Raw genomic sequence first — 20,931 nt, 5'->3', positions numbered from 1 at the left:
TATGAATAATATACCATATAATTAGGGTAAAACAAATAAGATTATCTTTGGGTCCAATGACAGGGACGAAGGGCCCAAAAAAGAATGAGTAATGGTAAGAGGGGAAATAAGAAAGGAGAATAAGCTAAGCAAAGAAAGTAGAGAAGCAAAGAAGGTGGTGAGCACTAAGTAATTCTAAGGCTGGGTTCACACCTATGCGAAAATGGATGCGGGTTTTCCAGTATCCAATTCGCATGACAGGAGATTGTGAACGGCTCTCTATGGAGCCGGTTAACATATCACCATTGCGGCTGCGGAGCGGCTTGCACAGGAATGCTGTGCATCTTTGGCTCTGCTTCAGGGCCGAATTCAGGCAAACATTTGGCCCTGAAATGGAGAACAGCGATGCACCTGACCCCTGCTGCGAGCCGCATCCGTCGGTGGTGTGAACCCAGCCTTAGAGCCAGAAAAACCCTCCTGATTTGTTTGCAAGCGAGGGAGACAAAAGTTGAGATACTGCTGCAAAACTTATCAGTTAGAGTAGTTTACCCACATGTACCACAGCGTAGTATGTTTTTTGCAAGCGTCCATTTCTTTGGCCTGTATCTCCTCCATAAGCATTGTATCATTCATGATATCTACCCATACGTTTAGAGAGGGTGTAGTAGGGGTTTTCCAGAACTTGGAAATAAGCAGTCAAGCAGCTGACAGGAAAACTCGTAATATGCTTAGTTTCTGTGATTTGATGGAGCCTAGTAAGACAGACAAAAAATCGCCATTTTAGGGGATAGGGTAAGAGACTCACCATAGACCTCATTGTATACTTGGAAGATGCGGGTCCAAACAAGTGGATCGGGTCACATTCCCACCAAACATGTAGATAAGTTCTAATTGGCGGGCAGACGTCACCTTCTCACAAAGGAGGTGGACGCCGCCCACGACATATCCGCATAGGATCTCTCACATCGAGGCTTGGTTGAGAGCCAGCTCCCGAGTCCTTGTGATTGGTATATCTTCTATTCTGACGCCCCCTTCCGGATAACCCGGAAGTAACGGCATACATGGCGCGAACAGCTGCTAATACTGGGTAATTATATGTTTTATATATATACAGGCATTTGTGGCAGACAGTCATGTACCCCAGTTGAAGTCCCGTAGGACGAAACGCGTCGGGTGGTTATGCCTGTCTTGCCACTTTTATTTTATAGCGCTTTTTATTGTTTTATACCTGACTGTGATGTTTAGGTCATGGTGTGTTGTATAGCTCTTGATCTTCAAATAAATGCTTCTCAATAAGCGGATTTACACTATGGGGAGGTCTTCTTTTTGAACCCCATTTTTTGAGGATCTATGTCTGGTTTTTGGAAGCGGCTTTCCTGTGAGCAGTTCTTGATTGACCCCTCGGAGACCGGGAGTCGTTACAACCAGAGAGGTCGGTGGGTGAGTGTCGCGGATTCCTCCCAACATCTCCAACTGCTGTGGAACCCTCTTCCTTATCCTAAGCCTGTTTGACCCCCAGGCCGCTGGCCGAGGGGTCCACCATTTCTGGTAAGAGTATTTTTGCCTATCCCGTCCCTATACATGCAGAGCTCCTTATCCTGTGGACGCCATCCCCGGATTTAAGGCCTTTTACCATTCCTCCTGACAGCCACAGACTTTTTATTTGTCATTGGACTGCAGTTATACTAGTTATCTATAATTTTCTGCTGGACTTTTGGTCGTGACAGCAATATATGTTGCTATGGTGCTTCATGTTTCTATACTTCTCATGTGTGTCACTACACTACTCACAAGTTTTGTTTAATTTATCACTTTTTGATTTGAGATTTATGGGGAAGAATTTCTCCACTCACTTCTTCACATTATTTATAGCGAGTTGATCCCATCATTGTTGACCTCTAATGCAAACTAGATTCTTTTCTGATCAATTTATTCACACATTTTTCAATTCATTTATATATTACTTTCACTAGTATATTACACAAGCTATTTGGTGTTTCATTAAATACACTTTATTGAGCTGTTGTCCTCACGGATTTCCATTCTGTCAGGCTTTGCCCAATAACGCACATAACTATTTAGCGCCACACTTATTTATCTTATGTAGATAAGTTCCTCTCATGCCATGGCAGCACCAGCACACATCTGAGGATTCGGGATACATCCACCTGACGGATCTTGGATCTGAATACCACCTGGATAGCAGTTTGAAATTTTCCTCTTGAGCGTAACAAGAGATTGATTTTTGTGTGAACAAAAAGGCTGTGGTCCAGTCTTCAGGGGAAGCCTTGGACTCCAAGTCACGTTACCAAAGTGTTATGTAGGTAGAGTGTGTGTTATTGGTATGAGATAAAATGGGCTTATATATATTTGAGATAACATATGGCAGGGTGTCTCTGAAAGAAGTAACAGCAGCTTAAATTCAGTTAGGGGCCTGTGCACCTGTCTGTAAAGGTGTAGAGAGTTACAGTATCTTCTCAAGCACATTTGGGTCAGCCAGTTTAAAGAGGAAGAAGGTCCGTCTGCGTTTAGTTTAAGGGAACCAATTGTAGGGTGCACGAACAATCACATATTAGGGCCAGGATGGTCTATCATAGGTGCTGTAAAGTGATGTTCCCATGCCATCTGGTATAGCCGGATTGTTGAATAAATGGGTTTGTAGAGAGGGAGAAGGACTCTCTCTGACAGTACCAAATAGATAGCGTGGCTAATGTCAGGGGGGGGGGGGCAGAGATGACAGAGGACAGCAAGATGTACCATAGCCCCACAAGAGAGCATGAAGGTCTACAGGGGACATGTCTTGCGCTATCATGGTGACGGACTTCCTTGCTTGATGATTAGACTGGCATCTCAATGACTGTCACAAGCAAAAAAAGTTTAACTGGTCTTTGAGAGCATTAATAAAACATCCAGACCTCCTTTCTAGAGACAGCCAGGCCCTGACACTGAAGAAAAGGAAAGTAAGGGACTGCGTCAATAGGCTTTTGTTCTCTTCAAGTGGGTTTCACATTCCAATACAAGTCTTTGAGAATGCAAAATCCTTTTGAAACACATCAAATGCAGGTCAGAAATTTGCATCTGTCAATGAAATTTGAATTATCTCAAAAAGGTCTTAAACGCCATCAACACAAGCCCAAATTCCACTGACAGAAGCCCTAAGATTGGCCAAAAACAAAACCTGAATCTAAACAAACAATATGAGATGGTGGGGTGCCTGAATCAGTCTCAATTGATGAGACTCAATTGAGGATTCCATGTAATAATAGCATATAAATGTAACTCATATTTGGGACTATAAATATGAATAAATATAGGAGTCATATCAACAAAAAATGTTTTTTTCATTCAAAAAGAATCTTTATTACAATGTTAAAGAGCCAAATATATTTTGTATATATTACTATTTGGCTTTCCCTCCTTATATAGTACTTTAACCACTTTAGCACCTGAAGAATTTACCCCTTTAATGACCAGGCCATTTTATACGATACAGCACCGTGTCACTTTAACTGACAATTGCGCGGTCGTGCGACGTTGTACCTAAAACAAAATTGATGTCCTTTTTTTCCCACAAATAGAGCTTTCTTTTGGTGGTATTTGATCACCTCTGCAGTGTTTATTTTTTTTGCGCTATAAACAAAAAAACGTACATTTTGAAAAAAAAAACCCACAGTATTTTTTTACTTTTTGCTATAATAAATATCCCCCCCCCTCCAAAAAAAAATGTAAAAAAACAAATTTTTTCATCAGTTTAGGCCGATATGTATGTATACGATATAGATGTATTCTGCTACATATTCTTTTTGGTACAAAAAATACAGGCAATAAGCGTATATTGATAGGTTTGCGCAAAAGTTATAGCGTCTACAAAATAGGGGATAGATATATGGAATTTTTATTATTATTCTTTTACTAGTAATGGCGGTGATTAGCAATTTTTAGTGGGATTGCGGCGGACAGATCGGACACTTTAGACACTTTTTTGGGACCAGTGACTGTAAAAATGACACTGGCAGGGAAGGGGTTAACACTAGGGAGCGCTCAAGAGGTTAAGTGTATCCTAGGGAGGTGCTTTCTAACTGTGGGGGAAGTGGACTAAGTGGGAGTACAGAGAGATCGCTGTTCCTAATCACTAGGAACAGACAATCACAGTGTACTCCCCTGACAGAATGGGGATCTACTTTGTTTAAATTGGCAGATCCCTGTCCTGCCTCTCTCTGGAGCAATCGCGACACGGGGCGCGAGCGCCCACTTTATCTATTACACAAAGCCCCGTACCTGTACGGCGATTTGCACAATAGAGCCGCCCTGCCGCAGTATAACTGCGGCGGCTGGTCAGCAAGTGGTTAAGGATACCATCATTACCATCATCCTAAAATTATCTTCCCACATTCTACAACTATATAGTGCCTCCAAACAAAATCCCCTGCGCTCAAAAGGGATGTGACGGCAATAAATATTGCCTAGAATATCTAAGCACCTGAAAACCGCCTCCCATTCATTCAAGTGTGACTTTTCACACTGGGGCGGTGCGCTTGCGCGACCTCCTGAAAAGTCCTGCAAGCAGCATCTTTGGGGCGGGTTGGGACCGCTGTATTTAGCGCTACCAAAACGCCTTGCCCATTGGAGTGAGTAGGCAGCGTTTTCTAAGCGCCTTAAAAGCTATTTGAAAGCGCCGCAAAATGGGAGTTTTTAACCCTTTTGGGTTAAAAGCGCCCCGCTAGCGATCAAAAAGCACCGCTTAAACCAGCGGCGCTTTAATGAGAACGGCTGGTGCTGTCGGTGTGAAAGGGGTCTAAGAGAGTGCTCCTAATCTCAGCTTGTTACCTGTATAGAAGACCCTTATGAGCCAGAAATCTTGTTGATTGATAGGGGATCAAATACTTATTTCACTCATTAAAATGCAAATCAATTTATAACTTTTTTGAAATGCATTTTTCTGGATATTTTTTTTGTTATTCTGTCTCTCACTGTTAAAATAAACCTACCATTAAAATTATAGACTGAACATTTCTTTGTCGGTGGGCAAACATACAAAATCAGCAGGGGGTCAAATACTTTTTTCCCTCACTGTATGCTCTATTTTGTTCTCTTCATAGTTTACTTCATTATGTATTTGCAATCTTATGTTCTAAAAAAATGGTCCTGATAAAGCATGGGATCCTGTGAAACATTTACACCTACATAAGGGCGTGCAACAGCAATGAGATTGGCCCATTTGATTTTAATTCACATAGTTTCTTTTACTTTTATCTCTATGTTAGTCTTATATTTGACTTTTTAATGTTAACAAAGACTCTTTTTTCTAATGGAAAAAACGTTTTTTGTTGGTATGACTCCCAAAGGCATATTTAAAGTCCCAATTTTGAGTTATATTTATATTCAAAAACAAGTCTTTGTCCACTATTGACAAACATACAAATAAACAAGCAAGTGGTAGACAATGATGCTCAGAAATGCAATGATTTTTGAAGACTTCTGGTCTTTCTGGTCATATGTAGGAGACTTACATAGTGTCAGTGCAATTCCACTGTCCACTTATCAATATTCTTTGAACCTCACTGTAGGCAATTGTAGTTTTTCCTTCTGAGAATGATAATCCAGCATGCTGGCAAATCAGTTCCTTAGATGTTTATTCGTATATATGATTGTTCTTGTAGATGAAATGAAACATTTATAAACCTTGCGGTGTGAACCTTCATTAGTCATCATCTAATGGTGGCCAAACCCACTTTCAAAAATGATTGATTATTTTTTCTTCGATTGACCTTTTCCAATAGGAATAATTAATCTTTAGTTGACCCATTTCATTGATATGCCACACACAGGGAAATTTATTTTGATCGATAGTTAACATACTTTTGTTACTTGCGTTAATAAATTATCAACCGCTTCTCTGTTTCCACAATGTAAACTCATAATATAATTGATCGAAATACGATCAAATTAATAATCACATTTCTCAGTGCTGCCCATTGATCGATAATTTTTTCACCCTGGGCGATCAACTCGAACCTGATCTAAACAAGTTTAAATTGATTGAAAGGGAAGTTATGGCTAATCGATTTTTTGCCGATTAGATCATTTTCAGAGCAAGAAGCAGGAATCTTTGAGAAGGTAAAGAGGCTTTAGGCCTCAAAACACTTGTTTAACTAGGAAAGGTTCTTTATAGGTTAAGGCTTCTAACTTAGAGACCCACCATGCAGGGGTGATAACATCGAGAAATCATTTAAAACTGAGATAAGGACTGTCTAGTTGGTAGCTTGCACCCAGACTTGGCTGGCTTGGAGGTCCACATCTTCTGACAGATGGGTGCACCAGCCTTGTAACAGTAGAATTACAACATATAGGATGTGGTGCATTAAGTGATTGGCGATCCATCCATACCTATCTCTTAGCCTTGAAAGGGATTGTTCTTGCATAGGAGTTCTGCCAACCAGCATTTGAGTAAAAGGATCCTTCGTATGTGAACATAAAGTGGGTCCCGTGATACGTGCCACGTCACTTCTGCCACTTGTTGGAATGCAGGTGGAATGCTGTTGGTGTCCCTGCCATTTTACAGAACGCAATTTTATCTTCTGCATATGTAAGAGCAACCTGTATATTCTTAATACATTTTCTAAATGGCACTGCACTATGAGGAGCTTCTGTTCTTGTATACATAGATATTTGATGGCATTTCCATTCGTTGATTGTGCCTAACTCTGAGCTGCCATTTCTTTGGACATCTGTTTGTCTTGCTGTTTTTGACTACCTGTCATGGGTGTCAATTTCGTCTGATGAGTAGGACATCTGCCTAGAAGTTTGGTGGAAGGAGATGAACTGGGAACATTAGCCATAAGTGTTTTCTACACCGTCACGTTTGATGTATAGAAGAATTACCAGCACTTTATGTGGGTCTAACTAATTGGTGGTGGATCATTGGACTTTTCTGTTTATATTATATTCACTTGATAGTCATTATAAATATATGATAATATATATTTTCTTTTTAGAGTTTTAGTGTGGTGAAATTTACTGTGAAATCACAGTTGTTTTTCTTCACATAAAGGAGGCTCATCCTGCATATCTGGCTAGGAGTATGCACCAAGCTGTCCATGGGTAAGGTCACAAATGGTGGTGAATGGAGGGATCAGTTTAAATGGAGCCAGGGCTTCAAGCCATGTATTTAGTTCAAACAGTAGAGAGCCAAGGATGCAATTGCAAGTTACAACTGCCAGATTAATCAAGGCCTTTAAGAGGGCTTCTAGCCTCATGTGCACTGGGTCCTTAAAAATTTGATTATTTATCACAGGAATCATCGAGGTCTTGTTAAAGTAAGAAATGGCTGGGTCAAGCACAGGAACTGTCTACTTCTGAAGGATACAGGATGGGCTCTCAAAGCAAGAAATATAGGAATCTGGTTAGGACTTTTTAAGGAACACACATGCTGGGGACCTTAGGGTGAGCAGACATATTATAGGCACGAGCCTACCACCTTATATAGGGTATATGCCTGTTTTTTAGTCCTATCACCCATGATTAAGACTAAGATTCTGTGTCAAATACTGAACAATTAGGAAAACAGTATTTTTTTAAGGAGTACGTAAATGCATAAAATGTCATCTTTGTATCTGTCGGGAGCTCCAATTTAGGCATATTTCCTCAGAACCTTACTACAATAAAGCATCTGATTCCTTTTTAATGCTCCGTACACACAGTCGGACATTGATCGGACATTCCAACAACAAAATCCTAGGATTTTTTCCAACGGACGTTGGCTCAAACTTGTTTTGCGTACACACGGTCGCACAAAGTTGTCGGAATTTCCGATCGCCAAGAACGCGGTGACGTCAACCACGTACGACGAGACTAGAAAAGGCCATTTCAGAACCAAGCGCAGCACCCTTTGGGCTCCTTTTGCTAATCTCGTGTTAGTAAAAGTTTGGTGAGAGACGATTCGCGCTTTTTCAGACTCATGGCTTTCAGATCGTTCTCTGCGGTTCAGTTTGTGCTTGTGGGTTTGTATCTGCTCTTCAGTGCGTGCAAGCAAGCTCCGTGTGACTTTAATTAGTCATTGTGTTCTTGTTCGTTCGTTGCTGTTTTTCAGGTCCCTCTTCACAGGCCTTGCTGTTCTTCAGTGAGTTCTGTTACTTTGTTCTGAGTAGCCAACCGTTTTCTAGCCATGTTGCGTATACGTACTCCTCGTAGAGTTCGTGCTGCGCGGGGGCTTGGTGTTGGGGTCCTGACCGTGACACAAGTCCAGTCCATGAACAGGGTGGGGAGTAGTTCATGGACCAAGAATTGGTTGCTCCAGTGTGACCAGTTCTGTCATATGCCTTTGCTCACATTTTATTGTATTTAATGTTTGATAATATATTGTATTTCTTTCCTCATTCCCTAATTACCATGATTGTAATATGCTGTAAATGTCCCCTTTGTCCTCATGCATGCTGGATTTTTATGTAATTATTTTTTTGTCCTTCATACATATTTGCCTTCACTTACCTCCCCAGCATGCTCTCCTGGCCCTATATTCACCTCATGTAGTCACTTAACAATGTATTTTATCAGCTCCATAGTAGTGCTTTACCCTAAACACCCCCTAAAATGTTTTGAAATCTGATTTGTGTTTTAAATTCAGGCAGAGTGCCAGAGGCTTTTTTTGTGGTGTCCCCAAATAATTTTTAACCCTCCCTCCCCCCAACTGCTAAGTCAGCTGATCCCAATTCTCTATCTATCCTCAATCATCTATCTGGTGACTTTGCCAAACCCATACACACTATACCCACCTCTTTTGTGGTCAGATGTATGGATGAATTCCCCAAAGCATGTAGTGCAAGGGCCTGCCTGTATACTTTCAAATGGTTTAAAGTTTTTGTATCCTGTTATTATCTTGATAGGTAATAGCAGAATGTCCAAATGTGCTCAAATGTGTACAGTGTGTATTTATATCTTTGTATTATGACACTTCTTACCTGTCCAGTGGGCTGCCAATAGTCCAAGAGCCCCCCCCCTATAATGTTAGAAATGGCCCATGAGGGGGGGGGGGGGGGGAATATGATAGGTGTACCTTATACTTTGGTGTTGTAAAATTCCCCTTAATAAATGTTATCTGGATGTTGGCCAAGAATGTTTGTGTCTAATCTGCTTTCCATGTTTTAATGTGCAAAAAGACTAATTTTTATTTTTTTTCCTCAACAGTTTCCTTCCACGCCACAGGAATGGCAGACTGTGGCCTCCCACTTTGCCCAGCGGTGGGACTTTCCTAACTGCGGAGGGGCAATTGATGGGAAACACGTCCACATCGTCCCACAACCCAACTCGGGGTCATACTATTATAATTACAAGGGGTTCAATAGTATTGTGATGTTGGCGGTGGTGTGGGCTAATTATGAGTTCCTGTATGTGGAGGTGGGGAAGAATGGCCGGATGTCCGATGGTGGAGTCATCGCCCAGACGGAGTTTTACAGGCGTCTCCAGAATGGCAGCTTGGACTTGCCACCTCCAGAAGAGAATGTGGAAGGACTCCCATTCGTCTTCGTTGCGGATGAAGCCTTTGCGCTGGGGGACCACCTTATGCGGCCATTCCAGATGAGGACCCTCACCCCGGACCAGAGGGTTTTTAATTACCGGCTGGCCAGAGCCAGAAGAGTGGTGGAGAACACATTTGGAATCATGGTCAGCCGGTTCCATCTATTTCTTACACCCATCCATATGGCAGAGTATAAACTGAATCATATAATCCTGGCGTGCTGTGTTCTACATAACTTTTTACGGCAACATTCTGCCAACTATGCTGGCTCAGTTGGGCCTAAGGCCGGAATTATAAATGAAACAACCCTGACGGCGCTTGAAAGTGGCCGTCCTGGCTTGCCCTCCCTGAGTGCCCGTGATGTCCGGCTAAGATACCTTGAGTTCTTTGCGGGTAGGGGGGCCATCAATATGCCAGACAATTTGTGAAACCTTGATCAAATAAAAAAAAATTAAGCAAATCGTTGGTGACATTTACTGCTTGTGTTTGTTTTAGCTGACCCTGACCGAAATGTGGTGAGTCCTGAAAATGGCGTGATTGTGTAACCTTATACAAAGCACTGTTGGGTGTTATTTACTAAAGGCAAAGACACTTTGCACTACAAGTGCACTTGAAAATGCACTGAAACTGCACTTGTAGTGCAAAGTGGATTTACCCTTAGGAAATAACCCCCATTGTCACAGAAAGCAGCAATTACATCACCACAAAAGTGGTGTAGCGTTGAGACAATAATCCACACATTCTTAATTAACAATCTTTTTAATACCTGCACAATCACATGTGCATTTAGAAAAGGTTTTTTAAAACAAACATGTTTGTTGTATAACAATTTTTGGGGTGGCATTATCAGAAATAGAAATGTCCATTTAAGATAAAACAGGCATGTTTCAAAACAACAAGAAAGACACAAATTTTGAACTTACAAAGTTCACATTTGGTACAACTTGAAGGCAATATCAGACATGAGTATTTAGGAACTGTGTTTGATATTGCGTTCAGATGGGGTGAAGTCACCCCAGGAAAAGCCAAATTTGGAGGATGCACACCAATTTACGAATGTCAACATGTGCTAGCTGCCATCACAGGGGATCAAGGGACGTGTTTTGGGGGAGCAACCCCTTCCTCACAGCTACTTTATTATTGAAGGGGTTGCACCCCCAAAACGCGTCCATTGATCTCCCGTGATGGCAGATAGCACATGTTGACACACTGTGTGCATCCTCCAAATTTGGCTTTTCTAAAAATCGCTAAAACATTTTGAACATTGTAGCACACAAAAAAACAAAGGGATTTGGAGGGGTTTTAAACTCTCCCCAAAACATCAATGATGTTCTTATTTTTTTGGATAACATCATTGATGTTTTTCTTGAGGTTTTCCAATGCTAAATTACACCCCATGATCTCCCCGATCAGGATCTGGGCACTTTCAAAGGTGAAAGAATCTGGATCTACAACATCGCGATCACCTAAAAAGAGAGAAACCAAAAAAAAGCAGGTATTATAAATATGCCGGCATCCATCTCTTACCTGAGCCTGTGGCAGACACTCACCTGTTGTGGTGACTAGTTCCACCACGTCTTCTTCCTCCTGCTCTTCTTGTGTTGGGGGTATTTCGCCTTCTTCCGGGGGGGGGGGGGGGCTCTGGTCTCCTCGGATGAGGGGTGTCCTCCGAGTCTTTTCTCCCCTATGTAAAACAAAAATGGTATACTTAGCACACAGATACTTGATGGCAGAACTTTAAAGATGAAACATTGCTTGGAAGTGGGGTACAAATGTCTATTTTGGCAGAGTTCCAAGATGTAGAATTTTGAGTGTCCTTTGTCAAGCTTCAATACTTTACCTGTTTTGTAGAAGCTTCACAGATGGAGACACCCCTATAGTATACACTGGAGCTCCAGTGTCCAGATGTGAAAACAGCTGCTGAGTGTCCTCTCCTTACACAGAATCTAGTGTGCATTTCATTCTAGTAACAAACCCATCTACACAACCAAATTAGTTTCATACAAGTTGTCCCTAAAAAATGTGGGCAAATGCATATGGCCAAAACAATGGGGTTTTATAGGCCGAAAGAAAAATGTTTGATACGAACTAATAATGTCCCATGAACATGAAAGTTGACATTTTAAACTGTACAACACTTTTAAGAAAAGCACAGGGAGCATCAGGAACGTAATAAAGACAAAAAGAATAGGAACACAGCACAACTACTTACTTTTTTGCAGCACTCTCCGGATCTTTCTGTACTGCTCATGTTCTCGTAATTTCAGGTCCGACCACCGCTTCCTGAGCTGATCTTTCGATCGACATACCCTGAAATTCCGGTACAGACTTTTGACCACTTTCGCCATTATCTTGGTCTTTCTGACATTGGGGTTGGGGTAAGGTCCATACTTCCCATCATAGTTGGCCTTCTTCAGGATGTCCACCATCTCCAACATCTCCCCAAAGGACATATGTGAGGCCTTAAATCGCCTCCTTCTGGATCCAGATGTTTCCGGCTCCGGGCTTTCCTCCTCCTCCTCCTCATTGCTATAATTAGCACGCACCTGCTGTGTCTCCACCATGTGCTCTTCCCCCACTGCGCCGAACGAAAAGGGGCGGGGACTAGAAAGAGCGTCAGGGGCGGGAGGAGTTACACGCATGCGCAGTGTGTGTAAAGCGTAACACGCGTGCGTAGTACGTACGATCTGTGAGAGGAGGAAGGAGTATCGGAGGCGCCGATGGTGATAATGAGGTAAGAGCCAAACTTGGGCCTATACTGCTTCTAGATTGAGGCCTATATTGTAACAAGATTAGGAGAGTTTTGCCTGACATTAGGGTTTGTCTTGTGTTGTGTCTTGCAGTGCAAATGGATATCTTTAAAGATACCGACTTTATGGCAATCTTCATTGACATGTTCAGGGAGCTGCCTTGTCTGTGGGAGATAAACCACCCACATTATAAGAACCAAACAAAGAGGAAGGCAGCGCTGGATCAATTGCTGGAAATTGTGAAGCAGGTGATCCCCACGGCAGACATCACCTATTTGAAGATCCTAATTGGTGGCCTGAGGAGCACATATCTAAGGGAGCACAAGAAAGTCCAGGATTCGCAGAGATCCGGAGCAGCAGATGACATCTATGTCCCCAGGATGTGGTACTATGACAGGCTGCATTTTCTGGCAGGTCAGACTGAACCCAGGTCATCACTCTCCAGTCTTCCTTCCACGCTTCCTTCCCCCCCAGCTGAGGCTTCTGACGCCCAACCTGGGCCTTCCAGGCAGCAACATGTGGAGGAGCCCAGATTGAGCCAGGTATAGCATTCTTCTAAATATTTCAGGTTGTCCAATCAATGATGCTAACTAGATGTTAGTTTGGAGTACTAATTTATGATTGTGATTGATGATGCAAAAAATAAAACCATGTCCCTTTTTCATACACAGGGAAGTCTCAGCCAGGAGGTGGCCAGGCCGAGCAGGCTGCCTGATATGCAGGTCCCTCCCCTACACCCGCAAAGAGAAAGTGGCAGGAAGAGGAGTACCCTGGAGGAGGCTGCCATAGGCCTCATTTGGAAGGCTACAGAGGCCCTGAGAGCCCCCCACACTGGGGAGGAGGACTTTGCTGGCATAATTGCCTGTAAAATGCAGTGGATGGAGGAGGGCCAACGACTCATGTGTGAGTCATTCATTTTGGAAGCTCTTAATAAGGGGTTGAGGGGCCAAATAACATCTGCTACCCACATTTGTGACCTCACACATGGTCCTCCTCCTCCTCCAGGTCCTACTACTCCTCCTCCTCCAGGTCCTACTAGTTGTCCTCCTCCTCCAGGTCCTACTCCTCCTCCTGCCACATCTCCAACAACTGAGCCACAGCCAGGAAGGAAGCTTGGAAGGAAGACCAGAAAGTGATGACCCTGGATCCAGTCTGGTCTGGCAAAAGATGCAGCCTCTTGTGGTACCACAGCCTGGGGACACAGATGTCATCTGCTGCTTTCCGGATCTCGGGGACTTCTGTACCAGACTGCACTCCCTTACATATGGACTCCTCAGGCCACCAATTTTGATGTTCAAGAATTGATGTCTGCCCTGGGGGTCCAAGGCTTCGCCAATTTCTGTTGCTTCTCCAGCGTTGCCTCCCTCTTTTTTTTTTTTGGTTCTGAGCCCTTAATAAAGGATTTTTTGTTTCAATTATACTTGCCTATGTGTTTTTTCCTTCAAAAAGGACAGTTTGTTGGTGAGGATTCAGGTACATTTTAAAGTACAATGTGATATTAACAAGGGACACCAACACCAAACAATCTCCTTTAGATTAAATAATACAAGATATCAATGGTGTTGTGGTAACTTGACACACAAAACACACACAAAAATATTCTGGAGTAAAACTAAAAATAAAATAAAACAAAGATCAGCCTTGAAAAAAATACAAACCTAAAAAAAAAAAAAAAAAAAAAAAAAAAATCTGCCTTTAAAAAAAAAATTAACACAACCCAAAAAAATTTTTGTCAGATGGGACAAATCAAGATATATTGAGGGAATCCCGATAAATAATAAAGAACGAAGTTTGTGAGAAGTCTTTGTGAATATGAGCAGCAAAACTACTTCATTCTTCTCACATTATAAATAAGAAGAGAGTGCGCTGTATTAAACCATTTTTAACATTGCACCGTGACGAAAGTGTTGTATCCATTGCGAATGCTAAGTTTACCAGACCGAGCTGTTCCGTCTCGGAATTTCTTCTGAGCATGCGTGGCACTTTGTGCGTCGGAACTGGCCACACACGGTCGGAATTGACGCGATCGGATTTTAGTGTCGGAAAATTTTATAGCCTGCTCTCAAACTTTGTGTGTCCGAAAATCCGATGGAAAATGTCTGATGGAGCCCACACACGGTCGGAATGTCCGACAACACGCTCCGATCGGACATTTTCCATCGGAAAATCAAACCGTGTGTACGGGGCATAAGGGTTCATGTTAGGGTTATTCTCCAAAGAACACATTTACAGTAAATATCAGTCCAACCTAGTAAAGCAGTCACCATGTCCAGATTTCACTTTGTCATGCCGAGAAACATATTGCAGGTAGTCGGTTTACAAGCAACCTGCGGCGCCTGGATGGAGTTGTTTCAGGATTGCATTTTTAGTGATTGAACTTGTGGCACCCGTTAAGAATTCGCCCAGCAGCTTTTAGCAGCCACCGTTCAGAATGCACAATCAGCCAGAGCCAAACAAACACTGTTACCAAAGCACACACTTTGCTCTTTGACTTCCATTCAATAGGCTCAGCTGCTTCTTGGTTACTGCTCAGTACAGATCGGTAGCATAAGGCAGTTCAAACATTGGCACCAGGAACTGAGCAAAGTTACCAGAAAGTGAAATATGTATGTAGGCTATCCATGGTAACCTCCCTTTCTGAAAATGCTAGTTGCCTGACTGTCATGCTACTGCTAGTGACCTCAATTCATTATAGTGACTTCAATTTGTTAGAAGTCATTGACATGGAAAAAGGACGTAGATCTGGAGTGCCAATATTTTTTACATGCTTGTCATAGTTATGTTTACCACAATTAACCCTGTCTGCATTGTTCTGGCAGATCTTCATTATCAGTTGTAAACTAGATATTGTGACATTGTGAAGGGAGAGAACATTGGGGAGGGGGGCGAGTTATTTATCCACAAATCTTGTCATATTATAATACAGGGTCTATAGCGCCAACAGTTTGCGCAGCGCCTTACAGCGTGAGGGCAGAAAATACGGTTACAATACAATTCAATACATTAGGAATCAGATTAGAGCTTACAATCTAAAAGGGAGGGTACATATTTGGGAGACAGAGGCTGGGTTTTTGTTTTTACTTTGTGGTATGTTACCTTCTTTTATTAACTGTAAAAAAATATATAATAAAGCTGGCTGCTTGTCAGTTTGAAGAATACCTGCTGTTTGAAGTCTGCTTATGCACCCTTCTGAAGTGAGTGTACCTTTACCCAAGGAAATATGCAATGGCGTTCCCCCCCCTCCCAACATTATGCTGTGCCCCACCATGTGCCCACCCCTCCCCCCCCATTAAAATTTTTTTTTTTTTTTACAAAAAGGCAATGTCTAAGAGGGAGAGTGTCCCCAGTCAGCTCCTGCGGGTGATTCCCCCCCCCCCCCTCCCTCTGCTTGCTGACACTGCATAATACGAGCACTCACACAACCACGGCCGCCCAATCTGCTCCTTCCCCTGCATCCTCATTGGCAGGGAGAAGAGCGAGTTGCAGGAAGGACTCCACCAGGACTCTCAGTTACTGAAAAAACAGACTGATTTCTCCCATCCCTAGGACAGGAGAACCAGCCTGTAAATTCCAAGAGATGCCAGACCAGTGCTGTCAATAGCAGGAGCAGGACAGCAAGAGGAGGCTGGGGAACCCCACAGTGGCAGAACACCAGGGCCCGGTGGCAAGACAGCCTTTGCAACCCTGATAGTTCTCCCACTGCTTTGCACCCTTATATTTTCTTGGTATGCTGGTGACATATATCTCTTGTTTTCTGCCACCCTGGGGGGGGGGGGGGGGGGCAATACAGTAGGAAGGGAGCTCACTGCAGAACATGTGAAAGGGCCATTGTGGGATCGTAGTAAAGGGCCCCAGGACTTTATATATATATATATATATATATATATTTGCATTTTATAGTTGCCGCCCTACTTTTGTCCCTGTCCCCCCATGTGCCCCCCCCCCCCCTAAATATGAAAGCTGGAGACGCCACTGGAAATATAATCCCAATAGACTGAAATATCACAATATGTACACTGTATATGGAATCCTTGCTCTGCTCTAGAACTATGCTACCTGAAGAATCTCGACTCTCAAGACAATGTGGTTAGTATAAGGAATGCACTAGGAGCCAATTAACTGTCTTGCAGTACATACAGTATGTGCTGACAGAAGCATAGAGCAGAGAGATGCACTTTTTGTCTTGCTGCTGCCCTTTTAGTGTCCATTCATTGTCTATGGGCAAGACTTAATTAAAGTAGAGAAAATCAAGTCACTGACCTGACTCTGTTATATGACAGGGTACATTTTTTTTGGGGGGGGGGGGGGGGGGCAGGGGAGAAAGTTCCCAAGCAGCCCGATAGTGTAGTAATTTGGTTTAATAAATGGCAAGTAAAAATTTGGCTGCTTGAAGCCTTTTCACCTACTCTTTCTCTCTCTACAGAAGCCGGTTCCCCAAACCTGTATTTGAGAAGGCAGCCTTGCTCAGCCAGTATGCAGATATGATTTGTCTACTGCTTGCTATACCTCCGGGTTTATAAATATTTACACATGTTCCTTGTCTATTTATCATTATTGTTGCTTTTTACGCTGATACATTGTTTTTAAGTGGCTACTGTTTATTTCTTGTATGAGCTAAATGATTGTAAAGCCCTTTGAAGCTGTTTTAATAATTATTTGATTCTAGGAGTTGAATTGGATATGAGCGTCAGGGGCATAAAATACCTTTTTCCTCATGGTGTAAATCTTGGGGCTGAATAGACAGCAATACATATGCTTTGTGCCCAGCTACATGTATGTACAATGGTTCAACACTGCAAGTGTTTCCTGGAATTCAGCTCTAATAGGAATGGCCATACGTAGGACATTTTTTTTTTTTTTTTTTAAGGAACCCTCACCGCGTTTTTCTTTACTTATCTTGCTTTTTCACCATTCCGAAATAAATTTAGAGAATGACAAGGACAGGATGCACTAGGCAGGAATCTGACATCAAAGGCTCTTAAAGTATTGAGCGCTCACCACTGCAAAAAGATTTGCGCAGCACATTCCCTGAGTGTGTATGCCAGTTTGCTTTCGGTATCTGTTCCCTGCATGAGCTAAGCAGAGAGAGCTTTAACTCCAAAGGAATTGGAACACCCCCTTTTTCAAAGTTGCACTTGGAAAGGAAGAGAATGCACTTCCTATTTGCTTGCGCAGGGAGTCAAAGGATGATGCATGCAGGGAGGGGGTTAAGCGACACCATGGAACGCATGATGTCACTGAAATTAGATTCACGTTCAGATTGCAGAAAAACAGGATCACGGCCATAGCCCAAATGTTGCACAATAGAAACTTACAGATACCCATAGCATATTAATATTTAAAGTAGCTTTTATATTTCAAACGTGAACTACTACTTTAAGCTAGCAAAGTTGCAAGCTTTGAGATGCTTTAGATCCCTTCTTCAAGTTTAAAACAGGGATCCAAGGCATCCAAAAGCTTGCATAACTTAAGTTGCCAAATAAAGGGTAATTACTTCAACTCCATACATGTAAAATACACACCTCTACTACTGAAGAAAATATCCAAAACCGCTTTCTGTACTGCTATGGTTACCTGGTCCATGAGTTAAAAATGCTCTTCAAGTTATTCTCATGTATGCTGCTTTGGTAAAGGTACCCTAAATTTTTATGGTGATTGATAAGTGGGAACTTTGCTTTTTGTCAAATCTCTTTAAAAATCCTCTCTTAGAACTCCCTTTCTTGCAACAATGGGAGAGGGACCTCAACATAAATTTCTCTCAGGCACAGAAAGAAAGAATTGTACTCTTTGCTCATATGGCCTCAATAGTGAGTAGCTATCAAGAGGGGGGTTAAAAGCTCTTTATCAGATGGTACAGAACACCGGTGGTACTAAACCCAATTTTCCACCGGGTACCAAGCACTTGCTGACGCTGTCAGGAGTCTGAGGGTTCTCTCCTCCACATTTTTTGGGAATTTTTTGGGAATGCCATAAGCTTCAAGACTTTTGGAAAAAGTCAAACAATAAATCTTCTTACAGGTGTGACTCTAGAGAAGAATCCCTTGGTTTACTTGTTTACTTGTTGCATGACACCCCTAAGTCTAACAAAAAGTACAAAAACTCCTTGTTGACACATCTACTCACAGCTGCCAAGGCCTGTATCCCGGAGGTACAGAAAAGTGCAGATACCCCTACTAAATCTCAGTGGCTTGCTAGGATCCAGGATATCCAACTGATGGAGGACCTCACTATGACAATGAAAGAACAAGGCAAGAAATACTGGAAGATCTGGACCCCTTACATCTTCTATAAAGATCAGTCCCCTCTAGCATCACAATTCCAACTTTTCAGAATCCTAAACATTGCCTCGTTTTTAGGGAGTCCTGTTGGGTTGCCAGTCGGGAGGGGGGAGAGACTCTAAATCTCCCTCCCTCACTTCTCCTCCCCCCCAGCACCATTATTTTTTGTCCTTCTTGTGTACTTTTTAGCCTATGTCTTAATCTCCTTCTTGAAAATCGGAAAAACTCTGGGATCAGCAATGCTATGGGAGTGCAACCCATTATAAATACTGTTTTGCCATTTCTTGTAAGTTTAGTCAATATGTATAAGTTTTAAGACGTGAGGCCATTAATGTATCACTACAAAGTCTTTCTAATCCATGTTCTGTTTTTATATGACACCTCTCATGATTCTGTGACCATCGTTGTCATGTTGCATTGTTGATTCCTTTAAATAAAGAATTTATAGGCAAAAAAAAATCCCTCTCTTTGCTGCTATAGCCACCCATGCTCGCACAAATGACATAGGTAATATGATACAACAACCAGCTAACTGACATATTTTAGGAACACATTGTATTAAAAGATTTTTTTAATTTCTGTATAGTCTGTAAAGTACAGAGATAAACAAACAGAACAGTCTTACCTAACAGCCAGTCTTCTTTGCGATGGCGTCAGCGTTTCTTCTTTACAAAATATTCCTATAATAGATGAGATGAAAGGTAAGTATTTACATAAATGCACACAGGCTTCCTTCCCCTGCTACAAAGCCCTGGTAACTGATTTGGATGCTCCCCACCACACTGGAAGATATACATATACACACACACACATATATATATATATATATATATATATATATATATATATATATATATATATATTGTAATATGGGGAACTTGGGTCACCAGCCAGCACCACCTTACAGAGGTGAACAGTTTTTACTGGTTTCATGTGTAGCGCTAACCCAGTAGGTGCAGCTTGAGTATTACCCAGATAGCCTTTACATCTTCACTGGCAGCCAGGTACAAAGGTATTTCCTGCAGCCAGGTACACACACTTAGGCTTGATGTAGTCAAAGATGAGTCTAGGAGTATTGTTTTGTATTTTTATTTTTGAGGAATTGGATAGGGGATTCGTAATAGGTTACTCCAGAACAAAATTATTCACAATTTGAGGACTCTAGCTGATCTAGAAATGAACAGTAGGCAAACTCCCTTTCTGGGAGCAGATGGCAGACCTCTGCTGTGTAGCAGTGTAGAAATTTAGAGTATGAGCAAAGTCTCTGGTAGTGAAGGACAGGTAGATAAAGCTCTTCAGATCACTAGCCAGTGATCTCTTTAGTTGGAACCTTGACTGACTGTACTAGCACATAGCCAAAAGAATAGGCCTCTAGGTCTTTGGTCTGTACTCACAGGAGTCGCAAACAGATCCTCTTAGGCACAGCTCCCCTTCAGTCAGCTCTTTAGAAGCACCAGGGTCACTCCTCCATTTTCGCTTCAAGCCCTTAGGTCGCCCACCTGAGGCCCCATGGCAGCAGGTGCCAGGGAAGGCAAGACTGCCTCACCCCTGGCTGGTGCACTCCACTCTCTGGGAAGGATCCAGAGCTCACATGTTCTCTGAATATATAGGCCAATCCCAGCATGCCCAGGGGCACCTCCCCTGTAATTGGTTGAGACTGCTACATACTCATGCTGCCTATTTGCTTAGCTCCCACCCATGTTCCAGAAAGCTCTACTAGTTTCTAGAATGCAGGAGGAGGCCCTAGGCAAACTTAACATCACCAGAACACCATGAGTAGTCCTAACTAATGAATTGCAGCATTCTGTTAGAGGATTTGCTTCTAGCCCCACTTAGCCTCCCTGTTAGAGGATTTGCCTTGCCTCTAGAGGAAGAGAAAATTACACTAATCTAACTATTTACGTCTTAGCACCTATATTAGGGGGTGCTACACAAGCAAAAAAAAAAAAACAGCTACTTTCAGCAAAAGCAAAGGCAAACAGTCCATAATCCTGGTATAGTTAAGACAACATAATGGCTCACTGCTGGTATACTATTCCCACACTTGGGTTTAGGGTTCCCGTCTGGGCCGCAGAAGTTCAGAAAACAAATGTCTCAGTTGCATGTCAGTCCACACTTGCTTACAGCTGTGAAGTACTCCTACTCCACCCCATCAACATGCCATGACTCCATCCTGCTCTTTTTCAGGCTTTCCCTACAGGTGGGATAACCCTTTCAGGACCAAAGTTCCTCTACTGAAGATTGGAGGCTCTTTCCCATCCAAAGTCTCTACGAGCCTCCAGATTCCGTGTCCTAAATGAGGCCTTACCAATACAGAGAGCACTATAAATCTTTCCTCTCTGACCAATCTAAACTGGAAACCCTCATCCTGCCTGAGTACTCAAAACAGGGGCTGCAACATAAATAGTGG

At 42.5% G+C, this 20,931-nt stretch overlaps 1 protein-coding gene across 1 annotated transcript in view; it reads right to left on the bottom strand.

The window, feature by feature from the left end:
* The window catches only part of MBOAT2 (membrane bound glycerophospholipid O-acyltransferase 2), a 319,612-nt gene that overhangs the window by 68,311 nt on the left and 230,370 nt on the right, over positions 1 to 20,931 (bottom strand). The window contains exon 6 of the mRNA XM_073625406.1: positions 19,147 to 19,201. Coding sequence (XP_073481507.1) covers positions 19,147 to 19,201 — 55 coding nt within the window. The remainder of the gene's footprint in view (positions 1 to 19,146; positions 19,202 to 20,931) is intronic.

Source organism: Aquarana catesbeiana, linkage group LG04, assembly GCF_042186555.1.
Source record: "Aquarana catesbeiana isolate 2022-GZ linkage group LG04, ASM4218655v1, whole genome shotgun sequence".
In the NCBI taxonomy this organism is placed as follows: Eukaryota; Metazoa; Chordata; class Amphibia; order Anura; family Ranidae; genus Aquarana; species Aquarana catesbeiana.
The sequence above is the reverse complement of the archived record's forward strand: the minus strand, read 5'-3'. Positions and strand labels throughout refer to the sequence as shown.